The sequence below is a fragment of the Ciconia boyciana genome, chromosome 7, assembly GCF_034638445.1.
Source record: "Ciconia boyciana chromosome 7, ASM3463844v1, whole genome shotgun sequence".
NCBI classification, from domain to species: domain Eukaryota; kingdom Metazoa; phylum Chordata; class Aves; order Ciconiiformes; family Ciconiidae; genus Ciconia; species Ciconia boyciana.
The window spans coordinates 30820892-30847039 of record NC_132940.1 but is presented as its reverse complement, the minus strand read 5'-3'; the positions used below and the strand labels follow the sequence as shown (position 1 = coordinate 30847039).

The 26148-nt window shown below is 54.6% G+C and overlaps 1 protein-coding gene across 5 annotated transcripts in view; it reads left to right on the top strand.

The window, feature by feature from the left end:
• The window catches only part of CACNA1E (calcium voltage-gated channel subunit alpha1 E), a 139520-nt gene that overhangs the window by 1234 nt on the left and 112138 nt on the right, over positions 1–26148 (top strand). For all 5 annotated transcript variants that reach the window (XR_012043291.1, XM_072866749.1, XM_072866748.1 and 2 more), the window contains exon 2: positions 24638–25082. Coding sequence is in view for 4 of the 5 variants with exons in the window: in XM_072866749.1 (XP_072722850.1) it covers positions 24664–25082 (419 nt within the window). In the remaining variant the exon portion in view is untranslated. The remainder of the gene's footprint in view (positions 1–24637; positions 25083–26148) is intronic.

Below are 26148 nucleotides of genomic sequence, written 5' to 3'. Positions count from 1 at the left end.
TCTCTTCCCGGGAGCGCGCAGGCTGCGTGGGTGCCCTCAGCAGCCTCCCCTGCCTGCCCTGGGCACCCAGTGCCTCGCGTTGTCTCCCTGCACCCAGTACCCGCTTTCTGTAGGTCCGAGTGCTGCTCCTAAGTTTGGTCCCTGCCCGGGTGTTGCTGATGGCAGTGACGAATGAGTGGTCCCCAAAACCGGGGCTTGTTTGCCTTGTTCCCGCAGCTCTCCTGGCTGCTCTTGCATTGCAGAGCGTGTGTTTTGGAGCTTGTGGCTCCCGCTGGCTCTCTGTGCAGCTGGAGGGGGGCCAGGGGTAACTCTCCTCCATGATCCTGAACAGCCAAGTGCTACTTGTACCCTGGACCGCCCTGCCTTCCCCCATGGGCCCTGTCCCCCTGAGTGGGTGATCTCATCCTGCTCTCGGTGCTGACATGAGGCCAGGCTTGGTCTGTGCTGCAGATGGGAAGGTCTGGGCTCAGGATGCAGTGGGATGTGGTGACACTCTCAGGTGGTCCAGACCTACGGCCGGGGCTGATAGGCAGATGAGGCACAGTGTTATGGAAGGCGCTGTCAGTGAGATGAGACACACCTTCACAGCCTTGGCTGCTGCTGCTGGCATTTTTGGCAAGACCAGGGCATAGCTACCACCAATTGAGTAACTGGAGACTGAGCGCCATCCACATGGGAGTGTCTTTTGTGGGGGTTCCCTTCAGCTCCCTCTCCCCAAAATGTTTGTGTAGTGTTGCTGGCACACAGCAGCAGCAGCGTGCCAGGGAATCGAGGTCTGGGGTCCCTCCAGCTGGCTTTTGTGGGTGTGTCTCTGCAACGCAGCTCTCCAGCGGCAGGGCACAGGCAGGCATGGCAGAGCCGCAGGGCAGGTCTCTGCACTGGTGGGCTGTGCTCCCCTAGATGTTTGTCTATAGGTCTGGGAGATGGAGGAGGAGATGGTTGTGGCAGCAGGCTGTCCCGTGGCACTGAGCTCCCCTCTTGTCTCTGCTTCTGCCTGGATGAGTTTCCTCACTCCTTGGTGGTCCTGGAGTACCTGGAAAGTTTGTTCACTGTAGTTTGGGATGCATTTACATCCCTTGAGCTCCTGGGGGTTTTCTCCTCCTCTGCCATCACACAGGACAGTGTAAACCTTTCCCCAGTGAAAGGCCAAGTGAGAGTGTGGCCCATCCCCATTGCATCTTGGCACCTATTTTGGACAGGTGACAGGTTGATGCTGAGGTGCAGAGTCTTCCTTGGTTTCACCCATGCTGCTGAGGGCACTGATGATCTGCGTACGTGTGTGGGATCTCCCGGCCGGTGGTGCCTTTGACGCCCTGAGAACAGGACTGTCCCCGTGGCCGTGTGAGTCTGCAGCCCCCCGTGCCCCCTCCCCAGCATGGTTGAGTCAATGCACCCACCCACTGCATCCAGTGCGTGAGTCACAGGCTTTTCATACACTGGTGTGAATCACTCACAGCCACACTGATGACTTTAGTGACAGCTGAAAAGAGAAGACAATCCCCCCCACCTCTCCCCCCTCACCACTACTGCTGCCCCTGGGCTCCTTGCTCACAGTGACCCAAGAAAACTTCTGTGAGTGGCACCCTAGTAATGGCAGCTGGAGTTTCTGCTAACTTTCTGCATCCTGTGGTTGGGTTGATCCATGGATGTCACTGAGGATGCTCATGGCTGAAATGGATGGGTGGACACTGGGGTGATGCAGCCTGGAGGATGGCTCTTCTGCTTTGGTGCTAAGGGGGCTCTGCTTGCTAGATTGGGGCGAGTCTGGCAGTGTGCTGAGCCATCCCCTGGCTCTTCCCCCAGGGCAGGGTGCATTTTGGGCCAGTTTTCCCAAGGCTGTTCTACTTTCTGGGGACCACGCATGGAGGTCCTCTTTCTGGGGATCACGCATGGAGGTCTGGAGCCCCATCCAGGTGGCCTGCTCTTCCCTTTCCCCCAGCCGTGGGGTGCAGCAGGACTGTCTGAGCCCCAGCATGAGCGGCTGGTGATGAGCAAGAGCTGTCAGGAAAAAAGCCGGATTCCCCCCGCTCTATGGCTTCGGCTGCTCCTCTCCCCAGCGCTGCTGGCTGGCAGATGGTTGCGGCCAGCAGCTCGGCTGGTGGCTGGGATGCTCTTTGCTCCCCTGCCAGAGGCTGGGGCTGTGTCTCCGCTGGCCCCCTGGGGCCGGAGGTGACTGCTTTAACACAGGGAAGATGCTTGTTAATTAACCTCCCCAGGGATCGCCGGCTGTTGCCTTCCTGGCTCTGCTGGAGAGAGCCCAAAGCAGGGGGCTGGAGGAGGCTGGTGGGAGTACTGCCTTCTCCTGCCTGCCCAGGCAGGGGACCGGGGCAACCGTGCATAGTTCACCACCGGGTACAGGCTCACCAGGAATCAGTGGAGCATCCCTGTGTCCTCACTCAAGCAGTGCAATTCGGGGGTGGGGGGTGTGTGTGTGGATATTAAATAAATCCAGTGCCTTGTACCTCTGCAGAGCTCCAGGGAAGGCACAGGTAAGGAGCAGATCAGACAGGCTTCCTGGGTGCCTTCCAGGTTCCAACCTGCCCCTTGGCCGTCTCCCGCATCTCTTCCGTGCTGCTTTGCTTTATCGCTGCCTGTTGCTTTTGCAAAAGCTCTTCCTGCCCCTCCCTCCTGGTGCCAGCTCCCCACCAGCATGTCCCCTCCTTCCTTCCTGCTCCCTGCGGCTGAAATGAAGTGCTGGAGTATTTCAGGGATGTCAAAACATACCATTAGTCACAGCTGTGAGGCCTCATGCCCGGGGAGAAGCTGCTGAGCTCTCTGTCAGGCTGAGAAATGAGCAGGGCGGATGGGAGCTGGGGGACTGGGGGGCAAAGGCTCTGTGGCAGCCCGGCGAAGGCTTTGGGGTTTCTCCCTTTCTGGTATCTCTGGCATCACTGTGCCTTAGCTTTGAGCAGTGGGTTGGATCAGAGGTCCTGTGGCATGAATTATTCTGCAATTCCCCTGTGATGTTGAGATGTGTCATCTGCAAAATGAAGGGCTAGGTCCCCCCCTGCTTTGCTGGGGGGTTATCCCCAAAAATACCATGCCAAAGGGACCCTCCAACCATGTCCAACTCCTGTGTTAGTTACCAGCTCAGAAGGGATGTTTTCCTCCTCTTCAGCATGGTGAGGTGTTATCTTTAGTGCTTTCCATGCTGGGTTATGTGCCCCCTGCCTCAGAGCCCACCTCATGTGGATTTAAATCAAATATTGGGTTTCCCAGGCAGTTGTTTAAACAAGGCAGCATGGGCATGGAAACACCCGCTCCCCATAGAGGTGCAGAGCCCTGCTGCCCTTCTCGCCATCTGCAGGCATCTGCGCTCCCCAGCCTGGCTCAGGTTTGTTGTTCTTCTGTTTCTTTGGTACCAAAATACTTTCTTTCCTTTCATTTAACAAGCAGGGAATGGGGGATCCTGTTAAAAACACACTGAGCTCCAGTGTAAAGCACCTGTCTGATGGCACGGACAAGATGCTAGAGATGCCGGAGCCTGATTTCGGTTGTCTCCGGCGCTGATCCCCTCGCTTAGCTAGGTGGCCGAAAGCTCAAACTTGTCAGCCTCCCTGTGGAAGGGGTTGAGCTTCATCTCTTCTTGTGATTCTCCAAGGACTGCTGCCTATAAATAAGCACCAAACCAGTCAGAAAGGTGCCTTAAAGCAGGGAGGTGTAGGCAGGCCTGGGCGATGATGAGCCTCACCCTTGCGAGCAGATCCTCGGAGAGGGCCGATTAAGCTGTGTCTAATATTTTTATGAAGCTTTCTGGTTCAGCAAAGCATTTGCATTTCCCCTGCCTGGTTTTTCCAAGCTGCTGGCAGAAGGTGGGCTTTAACCCCTTGTTACCCTGGGTGCGGCGAGGGGTCTGTGCTTCGTGCCCTCCAACTGGGACCAGTGCAAGTGCTTTTAGGAAACTGGTTCATGCTGGGCAGCTCGTTTGATGTTGACCCATCCTTGAGGATGACTTTTGGGGATGGGTGCTGGAGGGTGAAGGGCTCTGTGCAGCCTGGCACCGCTAGCGAAGAGCCCTGGAGAGCTTGCATCTTCCTGCAGGCAGAGCGAGCCTGCTCTGCAAAACCAGAGCAGCGTGCAGGCAGGCTGCCTGTGCCGCCCTGCCCGCCACAGGGTGCGAGTCTTGCCGGGAGCGGGGGTTTGTGTGGCGGTGGGAGCAGGCGGGCACAGCTCCAGAGAGAAACCCCGGCTCTGGTCTGTGCTCAGGGCATGGATCCAATCCCTGCGGCGGGTGGGAAAAATGCAAGCCTCTCCCCTCCAGCCCTACGGCATCTGCTCTGCAAAGCCGGCGTGCATTTGCTGAGGCTTCCCAAGCAGGGCTGGGAAATAAAACCCACTTTAAAATTCAGCAAGCTGGGTCCTTCAAGGAAAGGAGTACCTCTTCTGCATCTTTCCATGTCCTGGACGAGCCCCGTGGTGGGCCAGGGTGGCTACTTCCAAGTTGGCTGTGTGGTGAGTTTTAATTGAAATCTTGTGCGCTGACTGTGCCTGAGAAAATCAGGCTGTAACTAATAGGAGTTGCTCAAGACTGTGGCTAATTACCATGATTAACTGAGCAACAGTTTGGGTGACTCTTCCTCTTGCTCTGTGCTCTGCCAATCATCCCAGCCCCCAGGGATGTCTGCAGCAGCCGGGGTAGGATGGCACCCCGCTCACCCAGGGGTGTGGGGAGGAGGGTGGGAGATGCCGCGCAGCCCCCCGGCAGTGGGGTGGTCTGTCCGGCCATCGCTGCTGCTCTGCTTTCTGTATAAACGGGGTTTTTGCTCTCTGGAGGCAGCTGGTGAGCGGGCACCAGCGTTATGGGCATGGCTGGAGCTGGGACCCCTCCTGGGGGGCGATACGGGATGAGAAACTCCATCTTAAAAGTGTGCGTTGAGGCATGAGGGACATGCTGGGAAACGGGGTCCAGCCCTTGAGTTTTCCCCATCCCATCCTCCTCTGTGGGATTTTTCCCTCTCATTGGGTCCCCCCTTCATTTCTGCCGCATCAGACAACGGCTTTGGCTGTTTGATCAGCAGCTTACTAAGCAACCTTAAAAAAAAACAGTTTACAAAACAAATCTCCGCTGATGCTAAGCGAGCTTGGTTCTGTGGGCTGCTGCTCGCCGGCTCCGCTCAAAATGTGTCACTTGCACCGATGGTTATTTTTAGAGCCGAGGTTTGCAAAATGCAAAGGCTGGGCAGGTTTTTCCGGGGTGCCAGATTCCTGGGAGGAGGAAGGGGGGACCAGGGTGATCTCTCACTCTGTGCTGGCGTGTGGTGGCCGCTGCTTTCACCAGCGTCCTCTGGCGAGACGATGCTCACGTGGCTTTTCCTGTCTACATGGGGATTTATAAATCCTTTATGTGCCTTTCTCCTTTTCCTTTCTCCTGGTCCCCCTTGCTTTGTGTTCAGTGATATTCCTGCCTCTCTACTCCATCTTCAGCGGCTGGTGTTTCCCTGGAGGCTGCTCCAGGTCCCAGTCTCTCTGTCGGGGCTGGCTGCTGTGCAGCCCTGCCCATCCTGCTGGCCCCTCTCCTTGCTTGCACCTCCTGTGTTTCTGCTCCAGGAGCCGAGGACCCTGCCTGCTCTGCTGGTGGTGTGAGCTCAGGCTGTGCCAGGGTGAACGTTTGGGTGCAAACAGCCAGGGAGGCAGCAGGAAGGGGCTGGAGGAGATGGGGAGTGCAGCCCCTCTGCTCCCTGTGGCAGCTGGGCTGTCTCCAAGTTCAGTGTCGGGATGGAAAGGCAGCAGGAATGGATTGGATGTTGGCCTTGGTCCCTCCCCAGCCGCTCTGGGGCTGGATGGGTACAGTGACCCTGTGCTTATGGGGCCCAGTGGTTGTGGGAAGCTGGTCCTGGCAGGAGAGCGTTGCTTTGTCCACATTCACCTTCCTACCTGTCTGTGCATCTCCTCTACCCCCTTCCAACCTGCTTCTGACCCAGTCTGGAAAGCCATTGGTCTTGCACCCTGTACCCTAACCCCAGCCTGCTGCCTGGCCTCTCTTAAACCCTCTCCTGCTTGCTTTCTTGGCTTATTGCAGCTGGGTGCTGAGCTCTGGGGGCCGCTTCCCCTTCCAACCTGGCCTGTCCCAGAGCTGTCACCCCTGGGACTGTCCCAGGACCATCCCCATACTAGCTCCTGGGGCTGGAGCGGGAGTGGGGCTGCGCTGAGCGCACCCCCAAGCCCCTTTCCGGCATCAAAAGCGCTGCTGGGGTCTTGGAGCACTTTGCGATCGGAGGGCAGTGTCATGGGGGATGAGGATGCCCTTGAATGCCTTCTTGTGTGTTAGGGTGATGCTGAGCAAGGAAGGGAGGAAAACAGCTTCTCACGGTGCAGCTTGGTGGCCCGGGGAGTCCACGGGCATCCCGCGTGTTGGACCAGTGCATTGCTGTGCGGTCTGGTGGCCACGCACAGGGGTTTCCCCAGCCTTGGAGGCAGCAGTTTGGTTGAAGTTGAAATGCTTCTGTGGAGTGAAGCTGGTTTGCACCAGGCAAGTTCACGAGAACAAGTAAGAGGGGCGAGGAGAGGGTAGAAGCTTTGAAAACACCTGAATTCGATGTTGCATGTTGCAATAGGACGTTGAAGGTTTGAAGGCTTTAGGTTTGAAAGCCATTTTTTAAATCTGGTGATGTTTTTCTTCTGGTGGATGTGATATAAAAAGCAAAATTGAAATGAAGCGTGTCTGCTGTGTTGGAGTAGACAGATTCCACCAGCTACAAATGACTTTTTTTTTTTTTCTTTCCTCTTCTCTTGGCACTTATTTCCCCCAGCAACTTCTGGAGCTGACACTTTCTTTGCTCAGCAGGTCTCTCCTGCCCCATGCACGGCTCCCCCCCTGCACCCTGGGCTGGCAGCACTTGCATGTGTTATTAAAGGTCTGGGAGGGAGAATTTCTCACTCTGCTGCGGGACTTTACCCTTCTCCCAATGAGTTATGGCAATGCACAAACATTACCCTCAGTCCTTGCTCTTGTGTAGGACCTTTGGAGAGGTGTTGCTCTTCTCCCAGCACCGCATGGCCAGGTTACAGCGGGACATGGAGCTGGGCCGTGGAGATGCTGCAGCTGGCTCTGCCAGTTTTCTTTTCCAGTGCCTGTTTCCAGCCAACTGCCAAAACTTACTCAGTCGTTCTCATGTCTCACTCGCCTTACTTGTGACTGTCGTGACTTTGTTTTAGTCACTTTATCTGTTTTGCTCATGCAGAAAGCTGTTAGTGTTGCTGGGAGGGTTTATTAGCCTTGAAGCTGTCACCTGTTTCCTACTTGTTATTCCAGGTAGTTAATTTTCTTTCTGCTCCTTGAGAGCTTGTTTTCCCCATGATTCCCTCCGAATGAAGGCGGCTTTCCAGCCTCTGCCCCAGAGAGGGCTGCTGGGGTGATGGAGAGGGCTTTGGTGTGCCTGGGGATGGGGCTGCAGCTCAGAGCCGGGCTCAGACACTCTGCTGTCCATTGGTAGGATTTTTGGGTGACTCGAGCTCGCTCACAGCAAAAGCTGCAATCTGAATTAATGTTTTAATTATCTCGGCCTCTTCCCCAAAGGATGTTCTCTTTGTTTTTAATTTTGGAAAGCTCTCATATGCGATCTCTCTCTTCTCCTGCTCCCATCATCCGTACCGTGCAGCTCGCCCCAGGAAGCGAGCCAAAGGTGTGGATGCTTTCCCTGGCACGAAACACAAACTGCTGCCGGGGGCTGCGGAGCAGCTCCTGGAGAGCAGGCAGGCGGGCAGCTCAGGCACCGATCCCCCGGGGCTCCCACCACAGCCTTTGTGTGCCAAAACAGGCGAGTTTCTTGGCTCAGGATTCCAAAAGAGGCATTGGGTAACGAGATGGGGAGCTCCTGCATTGTGGATCTCCTAAAGCAGCTTCTCCCAGGGGTGCAGGCGACGGAGGAGAGTGTGATGCTTTAACCTGAGCATCTTGAAGGTGTCACCAGCTGCTTTTGTAAAGGTGGACCTTTGTATGCACTAGATCTGTAACCGCAAGGGGTGTGGGTGCTGCTGGGGTGCTCCTTGCACCAGGGAATGGCATGCAGCGTGCAGAGGATGGGGGCAATTCCTGGGGCTGATGAACACCATCACTTCTGCACTGAAGTGAGGAGGGGGGTCAGTTCTCAGCAGCGCTGTGCTCCTCCTGCCAGGGGAAGACGTGGATGGGGAGGAGGCTCTGGGGCACTGAGAAACCCTGCTTGTTTCTCCATGCCTGGAAGAGGGGGAGAAAGGAAAGCATGTGTGTGCACACGTATGTGTGATACTCTATCTCTGCCATCTTCAGAGGAGTATCCTACCTGCAGTGCCAGTGCAGGAGAGCTGGGCTGAAGCGATGAGAAGAAAGGCTGAGGCCGCTCTATTGTATCAAACATGTATTTTATTAACAAAAGGCTTATGCTGTGATTGGAGTGCCCTGCAGCAGGAGCAGTGTTGTGTCAAAGTGAGGATTTAAATGCTTAAAAAAAATCAAGTTGAACAGATATGAGAGAGCAACTTACAATATTTTCATCTTGCTCTGTTATTCATCAGCTCCCTTAATAATTCAGGGTTGGTTTTTTTTTTATTAGAGGAGACCAGATGAGGCAAATAAGTGAAATGTGGCTCCTGGAGCTACAGAGTAAGTAGTGAGGCTTGACAGTTCTCCCTTCCAGGTGATATTGGATTCTTGCTATTAGAAAACATGAGTACCCTGCACCAGGAACTGATCACCCCATCTCGTGCTCTTGTAGCACATCAATATTAACATTGCTTTATGGGATTGCCTTGAGAAATGCTTATATCTGACCAGGTGAAGCTGTTTTGCTGTGTTGGTCTAAATTGTACTGGCATACTGGGGTGGGAAGGACCCTTGGCTCAGAAGAGCAAATGGAGGTCTCATCTCTGTGGTGATATTTGGGTGTGTAAAATGAGGATCCAGGGAGATCTTTGAGTGCTGACCTTCCCAACCCCAGCCTTGACATGGGGCTCTTCTAACTGAGGCTGGACCAGGTCGACGTAGTCCACAGAAATAGGTGCCTATGTGATACTGGTGCCTTCGTGCACGTCCTGCACCGCCGCTGTTAAATCACCCAGGCTGCTGGTGGCTATTGCTGTGCATCACTGGGAGGAGAAGACAAATAACCTCCCTCGGGTCGTGCGCGGTTCCCAGCACAATATATAAAAGCTGTCTTGAGGAGTGTTTAATGTGTTTCTAAAAGGCTGGGGGGTATGGGTGGCTTGAAATGTCTCCTTGCGTGCTGGTTGCATTAGATGTCTTTACTTGGATTTTAGCCCCTTTTCTCCCTCTTTTTTTTTTGCATCTCTAGTTTTGTGGATTCAAGGGTTGAAGGCTGCAGGCTCTGGGCTGCTGTATCCTGCTGTTTCCTTCAGCCAAGGAGATGCAAACATTCCATTGGGATATAGAAACATGTAAAAATCATGATTTGTGCTCTAAAAAATGAGCTGAAAACCATTAATGCTTCTTGTATTCACTTTTTCAGGTCTGTATCTGCTTTCTGAAGCTTTGGGACCAAAGAGGGAGCAGAGGGAGGGCTGGAAGGGACTTCTGGTCTTGTTTTGGCTGGGGAGCAGTTTATTCTGGTGGCCTCTCAGCGATGCTTGGTGTGGTAGAGGATGCTGTTGCCTCTGTTTGGCATCAAGAAGTGGAAACAACTGCACTTCTTCCCACCTTTCCTCCAAACTCACATTTTTCCAAATCATGCTTGTTTTCTGGACTCTTCAGTAAATCAGCATCTTCCTTGGTATGTGGTTTTTTTTCCCTGAGGCCTCAGTGGCTGGCGTTGCTTTGGGGATTGTCAGACACTGCTGCTCATCTGGTGCTGAGCCAGGATTGCATCTTCTTAATGGGTGCATGGGGCTGGGCCAGCCCTTCCTCTTGAGCGAGCTGAGAGTTCCCCCATTTCCTGTCTTCAGGCCCCAGGGTTTTCAGAAATAACCAAAACCTCGTCAGATTGCAGGATCCTTCAGGCACACAGCGGTGGATTGGGATGGCATCCTGTCCCTGGCTCCACGGGGGGACCTGCGGGCTGAGCTTCGGTTGGAGCATCCCTGCAGGGCTGTGCCCTGCACCGGGGCTGGACTGGCTTGGATGCTGCAGCCGGGCGGCACCACCATGACGCTCTCCCAGCCCGGGATGGTGCTCGGTGGCAGGGTGGGCAAGACGCAAGGAGAAACCCTGCGAGGAAGAGCAGGGAGAGCTTGCTCCAGCCAAAACGCTGTGGCTCGGCCACCCACTCATGACTGCCTGTGCTGCCGGGGGCCGTCTCCCTCCCCGGTGTGGGACGGGGTGTTAGTCACACGCCGCTGGCGTTAGTCACATTGGGAAGCATGCCGGGGCCAAAGTGACGATGCTCGTGTGAGCCGGGAGAGTGATAGGTAGAGCCTATTTTTAACAAGGATTGTTCTGGATCCAGATAGGATTAATCTGTCCCAGCTCAGTGGCTGGCACGGGGTCCCCAGACACCATGAGGGCTGGGTGAGCCATGGCAGGAGACGTGGGTGGTGCAGCCCGAGGTGAGCACCCACACGCTTTCCTCTCCTGTACCCCGTGAGCGTGCCGGGGCCGTGCCGCTGCTGTGAGGCCGCCTGGGGTGAGGGGCTTGCTGCCCGAGGCTTTCCTGGATGGAAAACTTATGGCTGGGTTGGAGCTGGCCCTGGGGATGCTGAGGAGCATCAGTAGCTCTGTGCAGGCTTGGCTGGTGCCAAGCCCTGGTCCCTTGACCTCCACCATGCACTGCTGTGACCGGGCGCTTCGCATGGGAGCGTGTCTGAGCCCTGTGCGTCCCTGCACATCACCCTGGGGGGGTGTGGTGGTCCCCAGGGTGAAGCACAGCAACAAGGATGGGTGAAATCAGGCCTCCTATTGGGTTTAGGATGAGCCCTTGTTCCTTCTGCCAGCCCTGGGTTAAGCCCCTTTAGGTGACAGCATGGCGGCTGCACTCTTGCCCGGGCAGTGTGGGGCCAGCCCATGTTCCCGTGCCCTGCTTCGAACCCGAGGGCAAAGGTGTGGGTTTTACTTCTTAAATAAGAAGCTGCTGAAGTGGATGCTGAATATGAAAGCAGCAGCGAGGGACCGTGGTTAGTGTTATCCTTTTGAAAGGAAACACAATAGCAATCTGTTATGGAAGAGGTTTTTTTTCCTTCTTCCTTTTGACTTAATAATTTGGCATTCGCAGCACAGAGAGTTTCTGGGAGATGGCATGAGGCTTCTACTATGGGATGTTTGTGGGTTTTTTTGTTTGGTGTGGTTTTTTTTTTTCCTTGCTACAGTAGCTTTAGAAATTTATCATCAGTGCTCTGGTTTTGGGCTTTTTTTCCCTGGCATATGGAAGTAGCAAGCTTGGAATAAATGCAATCCGTTAGCCGTTTCAAGCAGGCTGTACATACATGGTGCTCCATGTCTCATGGCAGACTGGGATTTTTAGAAATGCTCTGTATTGTCCTCGTGTTAAAGCTCCCGTGGGCTGCGGAAAGCACCTGAGCCTCTTTAGAGGATGCATTGCTTGGTGTGGAGCATCCTTGGTCAAAACCTGCTTGGGGGGTTAAACTATGCAGCGGGGTCCGTGCCTGTAGCACTGCTTTCTGGGCCTCAGATGTGCTGGGCCACGTCTGGACCAAGCAGCGCACCATAGCCGTGCACTCAGTACTGTGGTCCCCATCCAAATTGCTCGCTTTGATTTTCAAATGGGATGAGAAAACCCACAGGTGAAAGGAGCTTGACCCAGAGGCATTGGCTCGGCTCCCGGTCATTTGCCAGAGCGGTGTGGGAGACCCCCTATCTCTTGGCAGTGGGGTAAATACCTGGGCTTGCTCTTGGACCCACACCAGGCTACAGGTGATTCAACGCTTTGGCTGGAGATCCGAGGTGGCTGGAAAGAGCCTAAAACCGCTGTGGACTATTCTTGCCTCTGAGAAGTTTCTCCAGAGGGGTAACCTGGGCGTTGAGGCCGCGCTGAGTCTTGTGTCTAGAAGTCCCGCAGTGGCTGTGTGTGATCTGCAGCCAGCCTTCCCTACCACGTGCTGCAGGGATGCTGACTGCTTGGAAAGTTCTTTGCGGACGGCTTGACAATTTCTTTGTGCACTCGCTGGCGTTGACAAGCTTCGCTGCTGAATTTCTGAGGCCAAGTTTTCTGTGCAAAATAAAAATGAGCGTGGTGGAAATGAGCCACAACTGTGAGCAGGGAGGGTTAGCTCGGGGAGGGGTGTGGGTGCAAGTGGGAGCTCCGGCAGCCTGACCTACAGTTGGCCTTGGGTGATGGAGGGTGTCTTGGGAGGCGCAGCAAGGGCAAATACTGTGAGCGCTGCAGATGCGTATCCCCAGCGAGCGGCTTGTCTCGCACGGAGCGAGACACGTTCTGTGTATGCAAGGCCAGAGATGGATGGGGAGATGTCCCGAGGGTGTGTGGGATGCACTTGGAATTAGTGACTGGCATGTGGGGTGTCTGCTCCAGTCTGTACTTGGCTGACAAAGGGTACTTGGCTGACCCGTGTACTTGGCTACACGGGTGGCCCATGTGTAGGAGTAGCTCTGGCTTGAAGGTGCTCAGTACTTTGGCTCAAGGGTGTTTTAGGAGGAGGGATGGGACAGGTTTATGTCTTGGTGTCCAACTTGTGCTTCCTCAATGACAGATTGTGTCCAAGAAAGGGAAGGGCAGGGGAAGAGGGGACAGCGAAGAGCTGGACACAAAGCCTTCTTCCTCCCCATCGGGATGCTGGAGTTGTTTCACTTGGAGGCTTTAGGCAAGAAAAAAGGACCAGGACAGACTAACTGCCTTCACCTATTTTCCTGGACCCCAGCGCCACTTGTGAGCTGAGCATCACTTGCAGAGGAGGTGATGAGCTGAGCATCACTTGTGGAGGGTGACGGTGCTGGGTAGCCGTGGGGCAGAGCCTGCGAGTAGTTCTTGGAGCTGGAGAGGCCAGAAGCTTTGTCCCAGCAACCGCTGCTTTAGGGGAAGCCTCGGTTTTGCTGGAGAGCCAGTCCTGGTTGCAGCGCTGACCCTTGTGGAGCCTGTGCCGGGTGCTCCCTGAGACTGAGAATCCCATCTGGGTGCTCGCAGGCTTTAAGCATCTTCTGTTTTCAGCTGGGGACTGTAACAAATTGCTGGCCTGTTTTGTAGGGGCTGTCCAGCCTGTTGCAGTCAGAGGGAAGGGTGTAAAACCCAAGCATGAATGTTGTATTCCCGAATGGTGATTCTGCACTGGCGTGTAGTGCGATGGGGTTTTACTACAGCCCCAGCAGACCAACAGGCACTGGAGGAAGGCTGGAGCCCTTGCAAGCATTTCTGTTGGTGGCTATCACACCAACAAGGTTTAAACCCAGAAAATGACCTGGCTTAAACCCTAAATGCTGTATAGGAGTTGCGTATCAGCTCCAGCCTGGGAAGGGTGGATGTGTCAGCGTGGCACCCTCCTGGGAGGGATTAATTTTGGTCACTGCCACTTGGAGAGATGGAGGCGGGGGGTGCTGGGGACCATGAAGGATAATTGCTTGGATCGCCCCAGCTTGCTCAAACGTCTTGCCAGTACTCCTGAAGCCTGCCGGCAGACGGTGGATGGCTGGCATGGGAAAATCAATGGCCTTAAACTATTTAGGAAGGAGCGAGTGGGCAAGAGGAGAGAGGGGGAGTGGTGCTGCCAGAAATAGCATTGCCCGTTTACGAGTCGCCAAGGCTCTGAAAGCAAATGGTGTCTGCTGGTGTCCAGCATGAGCATGCACGAGGGGGTGCTGGTGAGGGGGGGCAGTGCCGAATTACATGGCAGCGCCGGACTGCCGTGCCGGAGGAGAAACCCCCGGGCAGCTGCAGGCTGAGTGACATACGCCGGCAGTCTTGCGCTGCCGGTCCTCAGCCATCCTCGAGATGTCTAAAAATTACAGATGGCAGTTTCCTAGTGTAAAAAGAGCTGCGTGCCGCCCGCGGAAGAGCCTAGTCTGCCTTCCTGGAAACAGAGGGATGGATGGGGGGGACACCAATTAGCAGCCACTTCCGTGCTCCGCAACGTGATTGCCGATGTTTGCAAATACAGTAAAGTCCAAGCTCCAAGCACACACACTGCTGTAAAAGGGCCAATTTCATGATAGAGTTATGAGCTAATTCAGCTGTCAGGCGTTATTTCGGTAGGGAGATGGGGCTGACAAGTAAGCAGTTAGCTTGGGTCAGAGCAAAGCTCCTTCTAGCTCCGTGCCTGGTCTGGCTGCTCAGCTAGGACTGCAGAGGATGCTGGGCTGGACTGGTGTGTGTCTTAAGAAATATAAGGAACAGTGTAAGAAATAGGATGTACGTTGCTCTTTGCCTGCTGGATCTTCCCAGGCTCCAGCTATTGGCAGCACAGAGCTTGGTGATTACAGCTAGGCTGTTATCCTGGCTGTGCCTGCCCTCCTCTCCTCTATGAATTAATCTCATCCTTATTTTGAGCTCGTTCGTGCCATGCAGAAGTGTCCCATGAAGCAGCTATCTGGCAGGAAGCTTGCTTTAGTATAAATTATTCCGAGTAACGTGTTTCAGCGGGATGAAATAGCAGCAATGAAATAATGCCACAAATAAAGAGGAGAAGAAGGGGAGGCAATCACAGTATTAACAGCTCGATGCCAGCAATTGTAGCAAACTGATAAAAGAAGGGAAAGTGGAGCTGGATGAGCTTTTGTCGCAATAAGAAATATTTTGAGGAGGAGAGGGAGCCTGACAATAAGGTGGTGGCTTTGATCCCAAAGGGATGTGCTGGAATTGCTGGTGCTGATGAAGCAAGGCAGTCCGTGGGCGATAAGCACCGTTGTTGCTGGCGTTTGGAGGGGGAATTGGCACCAGGAGTTGGGGGCAAAGCTGCATTGCTGGAGGGAGGGGAGGCCACCGATGGCAGCTGGGGTCCAGACGGACCTATCTGAAAGAGCAGCGCCTAAAAATGCCGTGCTCTGTGCCTGCCCAAGAGGATGGTTTCCAGAAGCACTAACCTTTCGCTTGGCACCTTAGCGAAGCAGCTGGGCTCATGCCCAGGCTGGCTTAGCCCCCGGCTGCCCACCGGGTCCAGGAGCGCGGCTGCCTTTAGGGGACAGAAGGAAGCACCAGGCTTCCCTGAGGGATTTGGTGGTGTCCCCTGGGGAGGAGAGGGGCCCTTGGGACTTCCCGGGTGTGTGTGCATTGGGTGGGAGGTGAGGAGTGGCCGCTTGCTGAGCCAGGTTATTAGTCCTGGCAAATAAAGCAGGATTGCTGAAATGTTCTTTTTAGCTCCCCATAAATATTTATTTGCTTTTCTCCTGTCTCCCATACTGTAGGAGATCGGGGAGAAACTGGGCTCAGGGGATGAGCTCTGGGTATGTGTGGCAGCTTGGAGTTGGCTGAGGCAGGGACAGGTGAGGATGAGGAGGGGGAGGAAGGGCAGGGGCTCATCCAGGCTTTTGTGCCTGAGCAGCTGAGTGTCCTGGGACATGCTCTCCTACCCTTTGGACCCAGAAGGGAAGCTTGTTGCTTGCTAAAGGGTCCCCAAGGCCTGATTTGTGCATCTGTTATGCTGACAGGCAAGAAATACCTTTTTATTGTCCACTTATCCTCACCCAGATCAAGTCAGGATAAGGTAAAATGCAAATCTACTCGGTTCTCTGCAGGGTGCAAGGTAAATGGGGAAGGGTTATAGAAGACCTAGGTGAAGGAGCAAAAGGAAAACCTGCCTTTCCTCCTTTTAGATGGAATCAGGAAGGTCTTGCTCTATTTACCCAGTAATTTGGCCTGACTGTGTGATGCCCACCCCGTCAGGGGCTCTGGCTTGTGCTTGTGGCTGGCGAGGACCTCACAGCAGAGGATGCATAGCATGCTTTCTTCTCCTAGTCTTCAGCATGGCAGGACAGACTTATTCTTTATCCCCTTCCCTTCTTCACCGTGCAATTTGTGCAAGAGACTGTCTTTTTTTTTCTTTGCACAAACAATAAGACCTTTTCAGTGAGCCTTTGTACATAATGAGAACAGAAGTCAAGGAAGTATAAAGCCTGCCATCGCTCACCTTTAAAGCACCCCTTTGTTTTAACCTCTCAGGGGTGCTGTGACTCCTTGTGCCGGGAATCTGATGTTTGCATGATCGTATAATTGCCTTTGCGGGTCTATTAAGTAATGACACACATTGTGGTTTGTGAGTCACCTCGGCGAAGGCACCGTTGGAAACGAGAACTTTTTCTCCCTGGCTTTGCTAGGTTAAACAAGAATTTTGTTGTTGTTTTTGTTAAGTTTCCCAGCTGGCGGGAAGGAGGGCAGTCTGAAAGAGCTGCCACCGAGCCCAATGGGGGTGAAATGCAAGGAGGAAACCCAGAAGGCTGGCCTGGGAGATGGCCATAGGATGTTGTCTTCCTGCAATGCTGTAGTCCGAGCTGTGCATGTATCCTTCCTGCCCCATCCCGGCCGGCAGTTCCTGGCTCAGCCAGACGTTTTTGGAGAAGCCGTAAGCCATAGCGTGAAGCCAGAATCAGGGCATGTGCTGGCAATTCCCAGGATACACAGGGTGCCATCCAGACCCACAACTACCCTCCGGGGAGCCCAGACCCAGCAGCTCCCTGGTCTCATGGTCCTCTTGGGACCATGTGCATTCAGCCTGCCTCAGCAGGGGGGAACAAACTTTTCCTGGGGCAGTGCTCAGGAGGCCTGGATGCTTCATGGGTCCCCATTTTTCCTTCTGTATTTACGTCAAATCCTCTTTGCATCTGTGGTTTCAAGCTGCCTGGGTTTCTGATCTACATCAAAAGCAATGCCCTGTTCTCAGCCCCTTCCCACGTGCTGCCTCATTTCACGTGCTCAGGAGCAAGGAGCAAGGGCTGGGCTGTCTTCTGCCAGCAGTGTTTCCCAGAGACAGGTCTATTTATTTTTTAAAGCATTTTCTTTCTCTGTTGCACAGCAACTTCTAACACACCCTGGCTCGTGCTGGCAGCTCCTGCTCCTTGGCAATTCTTGCAGCTGCTTTGGGGCTGAGAATGGTGGAGACTAATGGTGAACCCTGGTGTCACTTGGGCCACTTGTCCTCTTTGAAATGAGCTAGCTCAGGCTGAGTTACCAGGCTCGGCAGCACCGCTTCCCACATCCCCGGGTGCGGGAGCTGCTGAGGTGCGACGTGCAGAGCCAGTTCTGCTGCTGTGTGCTAATTAAAGCATAAATTCAGGCTGTTCTGGGGATGGTGGTGCTCTGCCCGTGACTACCTGCATGCACTGGCTCTTGGCTTGCCAAATATCCAGAGAATGGCGGGCTGGGACGTGGAGGTGCTGCTCTCCCTGTGCCTGTGGCTGGGCGAGGGGATGGTTTCGAGGCCCACAAGCTTGGGGCTGTTTCCATACATGCACTTTATGTTGGCGTTTGCTGTCTGCCCTGCATTGCAGAAATGACAGGCAGGCCAGGAGGATCACTGTGCCTTTCCGAGGAAAACCTCCTCATAGTGGGAGTCGGAGGGAGGAGGGCAGCATGGCCCTGGAGGGGCGACAGCCTGCACTGTTGTGCAGGAGCAGAGTTATATTCCTGGAGGGTGGCCCGGTGATGACAGCTGGAAATTATCTTAAGAAGTCCTGGCTCTGCCCTTCTTTGGAAAGCAAACTCCTAAGGGCACGCTCCCTGGCTACGTGTACGTATAGCTCCAAGCACTGCTGGTTTCTAGATGCTGCTGTTGCACAGATGACGGCTTGCTTTCCTGTCCCCAATTATTTCTATTGCCAGGCTCGGTCCCGTGCTGTTTGCAGAGCAGCAGTGCTGTGCTAGGCAAGCCCAAGTCCAGCGCTTGCCCACTGGAGCGACACCTCTCCCCTTGGGCCTGCTGGGGGGAAGAGCTTGTACAAGGAAGGGAAACGCCGAGCTGTGCCGGGCATCTCCTGCACTCTCCGTCTCTGCCTGTGGCCGATGGCACGCACACTCTCAGGTCTGCCCGTGTGTGTTTTCTCTGCCTTCCAGGGCGGGGGGAACTGGGATGCTGGTGGGGATCGGTGCTGGCGTGGGGCTGGTATCGGGGGTGGCAGGTTGCAGGCGTGATGGGCGTGCGATGAGGGGTACCTTGCCTTGAGATGCAGAGACATCTGCCTGTCTGGCACCGAGGGGCACAGGAAGAGGTGAAATGATGAGATGGTCTCAAAGGTGATGCTGGAAGAAATTTGGGCACCGGGTTGTCTGTCAGGATGGGCATTCCCAAGCACCAGGACGCCTTGCTGTCCATGCCTGGTGCTACCCCATCACTGAAATCCCTATGTGAGGCCAGCCAGAGCCCTGTCTCTCACTGCTGCCCCAGCAGCGTTGTGCCTGCCCTTGGCCGTGCCCTGAAGGCATCCTTGGGCCTGGGGCTCGCTGCCTGCAGCCAGCCCCGGCGCTGAGGGTCCTGCTCCCCTGGCAGTCTCTGGCTCTCCCGCCTCGCTGTGCTGGAGATGGAGGGCTGATTTCTTTGACGTACATTTATATAAATAATAGTGGGGTTGTTTAACAGTTGCTCTTAAAGGAGAGATGAGATAATTTCATGTTTTGATATTCTTAAAGCTGATTCCCCTGGGAGCGGTGCTCTGCAGGAGGGCTCTCGTACCCAGGGCTGTGCTATCCCGCTGCTGGCACGGGCAGAGCCCTCGCACCCACCACGGGCTCGCTGGCCTTTGAGATGCCTCCTAATTGGGACAGGGTCCAAGCAGCAGCCTGGCCCCATCCAGGCTCAGTGCAGCTTTTCCTGGGAAGCAGAAGTGGTGCTCAGCCCTGGGGAGCGGGCTCGGCTGCTGGAGCATCACGCCAGCCGTGAAAACCCTGGCAAGGCAGAACAAAAGCTGTTTCCCAGACAAAAGGTTGTCTGATGTCTGGAGCGAGAGCATCTCCTGGCCTGAAGTGGCCCCTGGGTATTCGGAGCTGTGCTCTTTCCTCCATCTGATCTTTGCAGTCGTTCCAGGCGTCTTTGTTGTAGTGTCTTGGAGCCGTGAAGGCCCAAAAAATAGTTTATTGTATGTGAATGGGAGATGAGAAATGAATGTTTCTTGAAGAGCCAAGCGGCCCTTCTTTGATTGCACCGTGTCCCTCTGCCCCAAACACGCTGGTGTGTGCGGTGCTGCCTTCCCCCGGCTCTCCTGTACCGGGATGTTTGACCCGACCCTTTCACCTGCACCTTTTGCTGAGCATAGGAGTAGGTCTGTGCAAGGAACATTTGCCTGTAAATGTCTGTCTTGTCTTTCTTTCCCACCTTGCTTAAATCTCTCCGTTACTGGTGTCGTACAAAGCTCCCAAGCGTGGGATGCAGCACTGGCTCTTGCTGGGTACCAGGCACATACCAGGGATGCTGGGAGCAGCTCTTCCCAGCAGAGCTGCTGCAAACCTGCCGGTGGTGTGGGCTATGGGAGGGGGGTTTAATCTAACAAACTTTTCCCCAGTAATAAACGATGCAACTAAAAATAGCTCACCCTCACCAGCTGGCTCCTGTAGCCACCGTGCCGCGCAGATCCAGCCACCACATTCAGTGCAAGACAGAGGAGCCAGAGGACCGGGGCAGGTCCGGAGCTGGCCCGAGCAGGGCTCGCCCACTACGGCATCCGTGCTGCTGCGAGGGGAAGTGCACGTGGCGGGAGAGGAAAAGGCCACGAGGATGAATCAGTCGCTCTTGCAGCCCATCTGTCTCTGTTTGGAGGGGCCCCACGCTGAATTTCTTCCTAGTGCTCTGAGGTTTAGTGCTCTGCTTAGCTGTGCTGCATGAGCTCTCCTTCTCCCCTTGAGCAGGGACTAATAATTAGCAGCTCGGGGTAAGCATGGCTCAGTGGACAGAGGCAGATGGCATTTGGTAGTCCTGAAAACCAAGTGGCCTCCGTGGCCTGGAAGAGGCAGGTTAGCGAGCCGGAGGGAAGGGGTGGCAGGGGAAGGATTTGGAGCATCCCTATGCCCCAGAACGATGGAGCGGGGCTGAGGTGTCTGAGCACGTGAGTTCCTAGGGAGACCAGCCAAGCTTGGGGAAGAGACATCCCCTGTGGGCTGGTGAAGCGGAGAAACCCTGCCTGGCTCGAGGTGTCCCCAAGATGCTTGGGGACAGCATCCTAGTTGTTGTCCTATATACATCTTCTGGACTTTGCTCTTGTCCCTGTTGTGTGCTCTCCTTGCTCATTCAGGAGAGAGGAGGGACACTTGCTCACAAGGGGAAGCAGCAGCATCAGAGCAGCTTCTTGCTCTGATGCTGCTGTCAGAATCATCCCCCAGATCCCCAGGGAAGGCTGCTGGGCTGATGGACCATGGTCAGAGGACTCTGGCAGCTTTGCTGCTTGTTGCATACAACACAGCCAGGGTTTGTCCATCCGGGGCTGAGGCCTCGTGTCCTCTCCAGGAAGGGGTCTCTGCCTCTCCGCTCACCCGGGGCTTGTGGCAGCGCTGGAGCTCAGGAGCTCAGCACTGCGGTGTCGGAGCCTTGTGCTGCCTGGGGAAGATCAGCCCCCCATGGCCCAGCACAGCATTAAGCCTTTCCGCTTTAACTCTGAGGGCTTTGGTGAAGGTTATTCAGATAATGGAAGCAAACAGCTCACCCAGCACCCTAAGTGGGTAGTTGTTATGGTAATACATAGTTACTTGGCTAAAGACTTGATTGCTGCCATTGTAACACAAACACATACACAGAGAAGACCCCTAAAAGGAATTTCCTCTCTGTAGGTCAGCAGTGCTGCTGGGAACCTGCTTCTCACTGCAGCTCTTTATTAGTTAATTAGCTGCTAGAAGGAGGCAATGAAGTATGGTGTGAGGCCAGGGTCTCCTGCTGCAGAAGCTGTGTTCCTTGGCCATGGCCTGTGGTTTGGGTTGAGATAACAGGCTAGAGTCACCTGGCAGCGCATAGTCATCTTTCAAGGATGCTGCAGAGGACCTGTGCATGCCTCTTCTTCATCACTTGTCCTCTGGTGCCGAGGTCTCGAAGGCCATTCTCAGTGGGTTGTGGGGTGGGATGCTGCTCTGGGTTGTGTCCCATTTCAGCCCGTGTTGACGCACAGGCTGAGGGGCAAGAGATGCTCACTGTGCTGTCCCTGTTTGGCTGTAGCAATCCCAGCGCAGGAGGGGATGGATGGATGCTGTGCATGGTCTCTCTAATGAGATCCCCATTAGACAGGGTGAGCTCTGGCTGTGCATTGTCACAGCTGGGTGGGCTGTGTCCTCAGATGTCCCCTGGCTTGTGCTGGGAGCATCTCACTGCTCCCAGCCACTGTGCAGGTGAAAGCACAAGTGCCAGCGTTTTCACAGCTGCATATCCACACTCTAATTCAGTTTGACTGCTCCTAGTGCCCAGTGGCCGTGGTTTTATCTAGATGACTTCTCTGCGGCAGGAGCAAGCAGTAAATTTCCTGACTCTTATTACTTTTAGACTGAAATTTGGGAGATAAAAGCCTCTAGAAACTTCATTTTCTGGTATTGAAAGCCTGCTATGTGTCACAACAGCAGCTGTTCCTCAGCTCTCCTGTATCAAATGCAGCCAAACGCACTGTTGCTGTGCAGTGATGTCCTCGGCTCCCGCAGCAGCCGGGTGAGCGGGGGCAGCGGTGGCTGCCTGGAGCCACGTGCGGCTCTGTGCCGTGCTCTTGCCATGTCCTGGCTGTGCCGCCGGGGATATGGACAGCAAGCATCAGCTGGGGTCACCACTAGGAAGCCACGTGCAGTACCACAGGGGGGTTGGACAGGTGAATACGCTGTTTTCTTTTGCTTTTTATTTTAGTTATTAATTGTCGTTAACAGAGCTGCAAAGCCATCTTCTGCCCAGCTGTTAACAGGGAGCTGTGCAGCAAACCTGGGTTTATTCCCATGCAAAGGATGATTTGCAGCTGTAAGCATTTGGAGGCACCGACCTGCACCCAAGTTGTATGTTATTAAGCAAACCCAGTGTAGAGGTAGGACTGCTGGCCGGCTGCGTGGTCCCGGCTCTGGCCATGGCCCGTTCCCGGCGGATACTGAGCCATGGGTTTCCATGGATGGGATCAGAAGATAACTCTGTGTTTTCAAAACAGGCCACATGTTGGCTTGCCATGGGTTTCCCTTTTGCAGAAGGCAGGGATGGCATTTAAACAGCAGAAGCTGAATTACGTGGACAAATGTGGTGTTTTCCCCACTAATTCGGATTTTGTGTAAAAATAAAGTGGGTTTGTTTTTGGTGTAAAGGGGGGACCAAAGGCTAGAAGACGGGCAGATGCCCTGATGTCAGACACTTCGTACGCAGCACGTGGCATCCCGCGAGCACCCTCGTTAGCGCGTAGCCTCATCAGCTTTCCTTAACAAAATGTTCTGGCATCCTCCCTTCTCTGCTTGTCACTTCTCCAGAGGGAACGTGGCTTGCTCTGCTGGCAGCGTGAGCCCTGTTTGCTTAGGCGGAGGCAGAGCTAATTATTTCTATTTATTTCCTCAAACTTTCTCAGTGTTTCTTTTGAGGGCTCTGCTTAAGCTTTTTCACTTGTCTCCAAGCCTGGGAGTTACCAGTGTCCCTGGAGCAAGCCTGGTGGGAGATGCATTGGTGTCAGCATCAGGAGAGCCGGTGTCCGCGTGGATGCTGGACCTGCCCTTGGGATGTGTCCTCATTTGCTCTTAGCTAATTGCCCCCGTGGCTCTGCTGCAGCCATGCCATGCCTGAAACGCGGAGTGCTGTGCTTGGTATGTAAGAAAGCCTCCTGTCCTCCCCAAGGAAATGCTCAGGGAAGAAACGCAGCTGCAGAATGGTCGGGTTTTTTTTTTTAAAAAAAAACCAAAAAAAACCAAAAAAAAACCCCAAGACCAACAAAAAAAACCAAAACCCAAACAAAAAAACAAAATACAAAACAAAAAAAAGCCCCAAAACCCCAAAGAAAACCTGTGGCTGGACGAGGAGTTAAACTTCAGCAGGGGAGGATTGAAAATGAGCAAAGCAATATGAGAAGAAAAGGCATACGTTAGGAAAATGAGAAATTGTAAAGGTACTTGGGACTGGATTGAAAAAGTAGGTGATTAGTGCCTTTAAAAAAATAAGTTGCATGGGTAAGCAAAGTAGTGAAGAATCTGTTTATAGCTTTCAGTGGGAGCAACCAAACTCTTCGTATCAATGTGCTAATTAATTTGCCGAGGCTCTTAATGGCAGTTGCCTTTTTCTTTCTGGAGAGCTTGCCAAGGGGTGAGCATCCCTTGGGCCGGGCAGGTTTAAATTTGGGGGCAACTTTAGATGCTGTATATTTGCAGTGCAGCGCCACAGGCCCCAAGGAGATGGGATGCTTCCCTGGCTCTGCCGTGCATCCTCCCCCTGTGGTGTGGGGAAGTCAGGCTTATTTTGGCTAGCATGGGGGTCCACACTCTGTTTTGTCCCCTCAGTTACTCTTCATTTTTTTTTTTCTGTATTTAATTTATTTTTATTCCCGGTGTGGCGATTTCCCAGCCTTTTCTCCTGACCGCTGTTCTTGCCTCCCTGTTTGCTCTGGAGGAGCAGTTCAGGTGTCTCCAAACAACACCCTGGGAAGGGGTTAAGATGACTGATGTGCTCAATTTGCTGTGTTATTGCCACATTTCAGGGGGTTTAAATCCTCTTTTCCCTTGTTGGGTTGTTTCCCCCCCCATCAAGCATGTAGTTAGGAAGAAGGGGGTGACAGCCCTGATGAGAAGCATGTGCTGCCTTGCTCTTCTCTCTTCCCCTCTTTCACCTCCATCATGGGCAAGTGCTGTGGGGGGGATTTCAGGGGCTGCCTGAGCAAAGCCCTTCCCGCAGCAATAACATGCTGAATGGAGCTTCTCCGGCATGAGAATAAAGCGTTTCACCACGACAAGGCTTCGGGTGTATTCTCAGACAGGAGCATCTCCTGTCTTTAGAGCATCATCTATTTTGCTCAGCCAAGGAGGCGTTGCTGGGCGCGGTGTTTCTGGCAGTGTTCCTGCGCCTCTCGCTCCTATGTGCGGTTCCCGAGTCAAAGCTGCACTGATATTTCCACATCCAGCCTTCTAAGCTGCTGCCTGTCTCTGCCAGGCTGCCTGGCTCTCATCCCGGGAGCTGTGGGGCTGGAGGGGGCACATGGATACTCCTGCCAGGGATGCTCCAGCGCTGTGCCCACCTGGGCCTGTCTGCTGGCACACGTGCTGCCTGCATGGCCCCTGCCTGCATGGCCCCTGCCTGCGTGGGCAGCCGAGTGCGGGCAGTGGCCGGCTTTTGGCGAATGGATGGCTGTCTGCTGGGCTGGATGGGGAAAGCTGTACTGTGGGTTACCAGGTCATGCTGTCAGCTGAGCTGTGCTGTGCCAGCCCCTTTTATTCCTCCCAACCCCCTGCAAAAGCAAAAAAACCCCAAGAGAAAAAAAAAAAAAAAACCAAACCAAAACAAAACCGGAAGCAGCACAGCAGTGGCTTGATCCAGGTCTTCCAAATCTCCTCTTTTCCCATCCATGAGACAGCGTGGGGGCTCATCATGTTGCGGTCCAACTGCGGGGAGATGTGCTGTTCCGGGGACCCCAGGGAGGGCTGGCTGCGGGGCCAGAGGGCTGCAGGTTCAAGAGGTGCAGGGGTGCCCAGACTGGGAAGAAGGAGGAAGGCAGTAAGGCAGGAGGTGCTACCCCTTTCCCTAGCCTTGGGGGTCCAGCGCTGTGTGTCCTGTGCCTGGTTTGAGAGGGTCTAGCCCAACAAATCCAGGAGAAATGGGACTTTCAGTTGGTGTGGGAGGAAGGGAGGGAATTGGGGGGGCAAATGGAGCAAACCCCTGAGCCTCCCCTCTCTGTCTTGTGCCCCTCCAGAGTGATGAGCTACAACAGCACCAAAAATGCTGGGATTCGGCACGTGCTCCATCAGCGCCCCGGCGCCGGGCAGGGGGGCTGAGCTGGATGCTGCCTCCCCCCGCTACGTCCTGGCCCTGCCCGAGGAGGAGACGTGGCGCAAGCACCGGCTTGGCCTGATGCAAACCACCCAGTCCTGCAATTTGCTAGAGCCCGAGAGCCTGGCTGAGGCCCTGGTCTCGCGAGCCGCCAGCTTTGACGCCCTCTACGCGCCCCGCTCCCGGGATGCCGACGCCGGCACGGAGATGGGCAGCACCTTCGACCTGGGGCTCGGCCAGTACGTCCCTGTGAGCCCAGATGTTATCAAGCGCCGGCGGGGAGGGCTGATCGAGCAGAGGGACATCATCAAGGCACACGAGGCACATAAAATGCAGAGCACACCGCAGGCGCGGAGGAAAGAGTGGGAGTAAGTACCGGCGAGCCCCCAGCCCAGGTGGGCAGCCAGGGGGAGCGGGAGTGTTCCCCGTCCTCTGCGGGGCTGGTGGGGGCCCGTGGGATGTCACGTCGGCGTCACCCCCGTGGAGCAGCCACCAGCAGCTGTGCTCCATCTCCTGGCACTCCTGAGCTGGGCTGCTTTTCCTCATCACCTTTGTTTTCCAGGGAGGATTTTTAAAGGCAGGGAACAACTTGAAACAGAGGGAGTGAGATATTTTGGGGTGTTTTTTTCCCTGTCCTGCCAAACCTCTTCTGGGTTCTTTCCTCTTCCTGTGCTCTAAAAAATGATGGGATGCGTGGTCCTGCCTCCAGCAGCTGGGACCTTGTGCAGCACCTGTCCTGCCCTGCCCTGGGGCTCAGCACATCCCGAAGGTCCTGCACGGCTTGGGCTGGTCTGAGCTGGCTGGACCATGCTATTTTTCTGATGGCGTGAGTTTGTGGGGTCCGTGCAAGAGATGGAGAGAGATACTGGTGTGCCATGTGTGGGAGGCAAGCGTTTGTCAGTCGAAATGGTCAGAGGTGCTTGTCTCAGCTCTGAGCTGGAGGGCGGCATCTGATGGGGATGATGCAAAGGAGCGTCTGCGGATGAGGGGGTTCCTCAGATCGTGGGGCGGTTAGTGGGATGGAGAGCCTGGCGAAAGGGAACTTGGAAGTCCTCTGTCTCTGAGGACAGGCTGGGATGGAGTTTCCCTTGGCTGCAGCGGGCTTTTGGATGCATTTGGGGTCATTGCCTTCTGCTTTTACTGTGGCTTGAGCCCTGCTGCAAGGGGATTTGTATGTAATCCTAAGAAGTGCCAACTCCCTCTGAATCAGAGCAAGCTGGAGACATTAATGAACCTGGGAGAATGGAAGAGAAGTGCTTGGCAGAGCTAGAACCCACTTATTTTACTTATTATTTTCCTTTAATTAATTTCTTCCCATAGTTTGCCTTGGTGCTGCAAAAGGAGCCCAGCTCCAGGTCCTGTACTATTCTCCCTTGCCCAGCAGTTGCTGCACAAACTGCATTTAAATTATGAGGTTTCCCCCCCTTGTGTCTA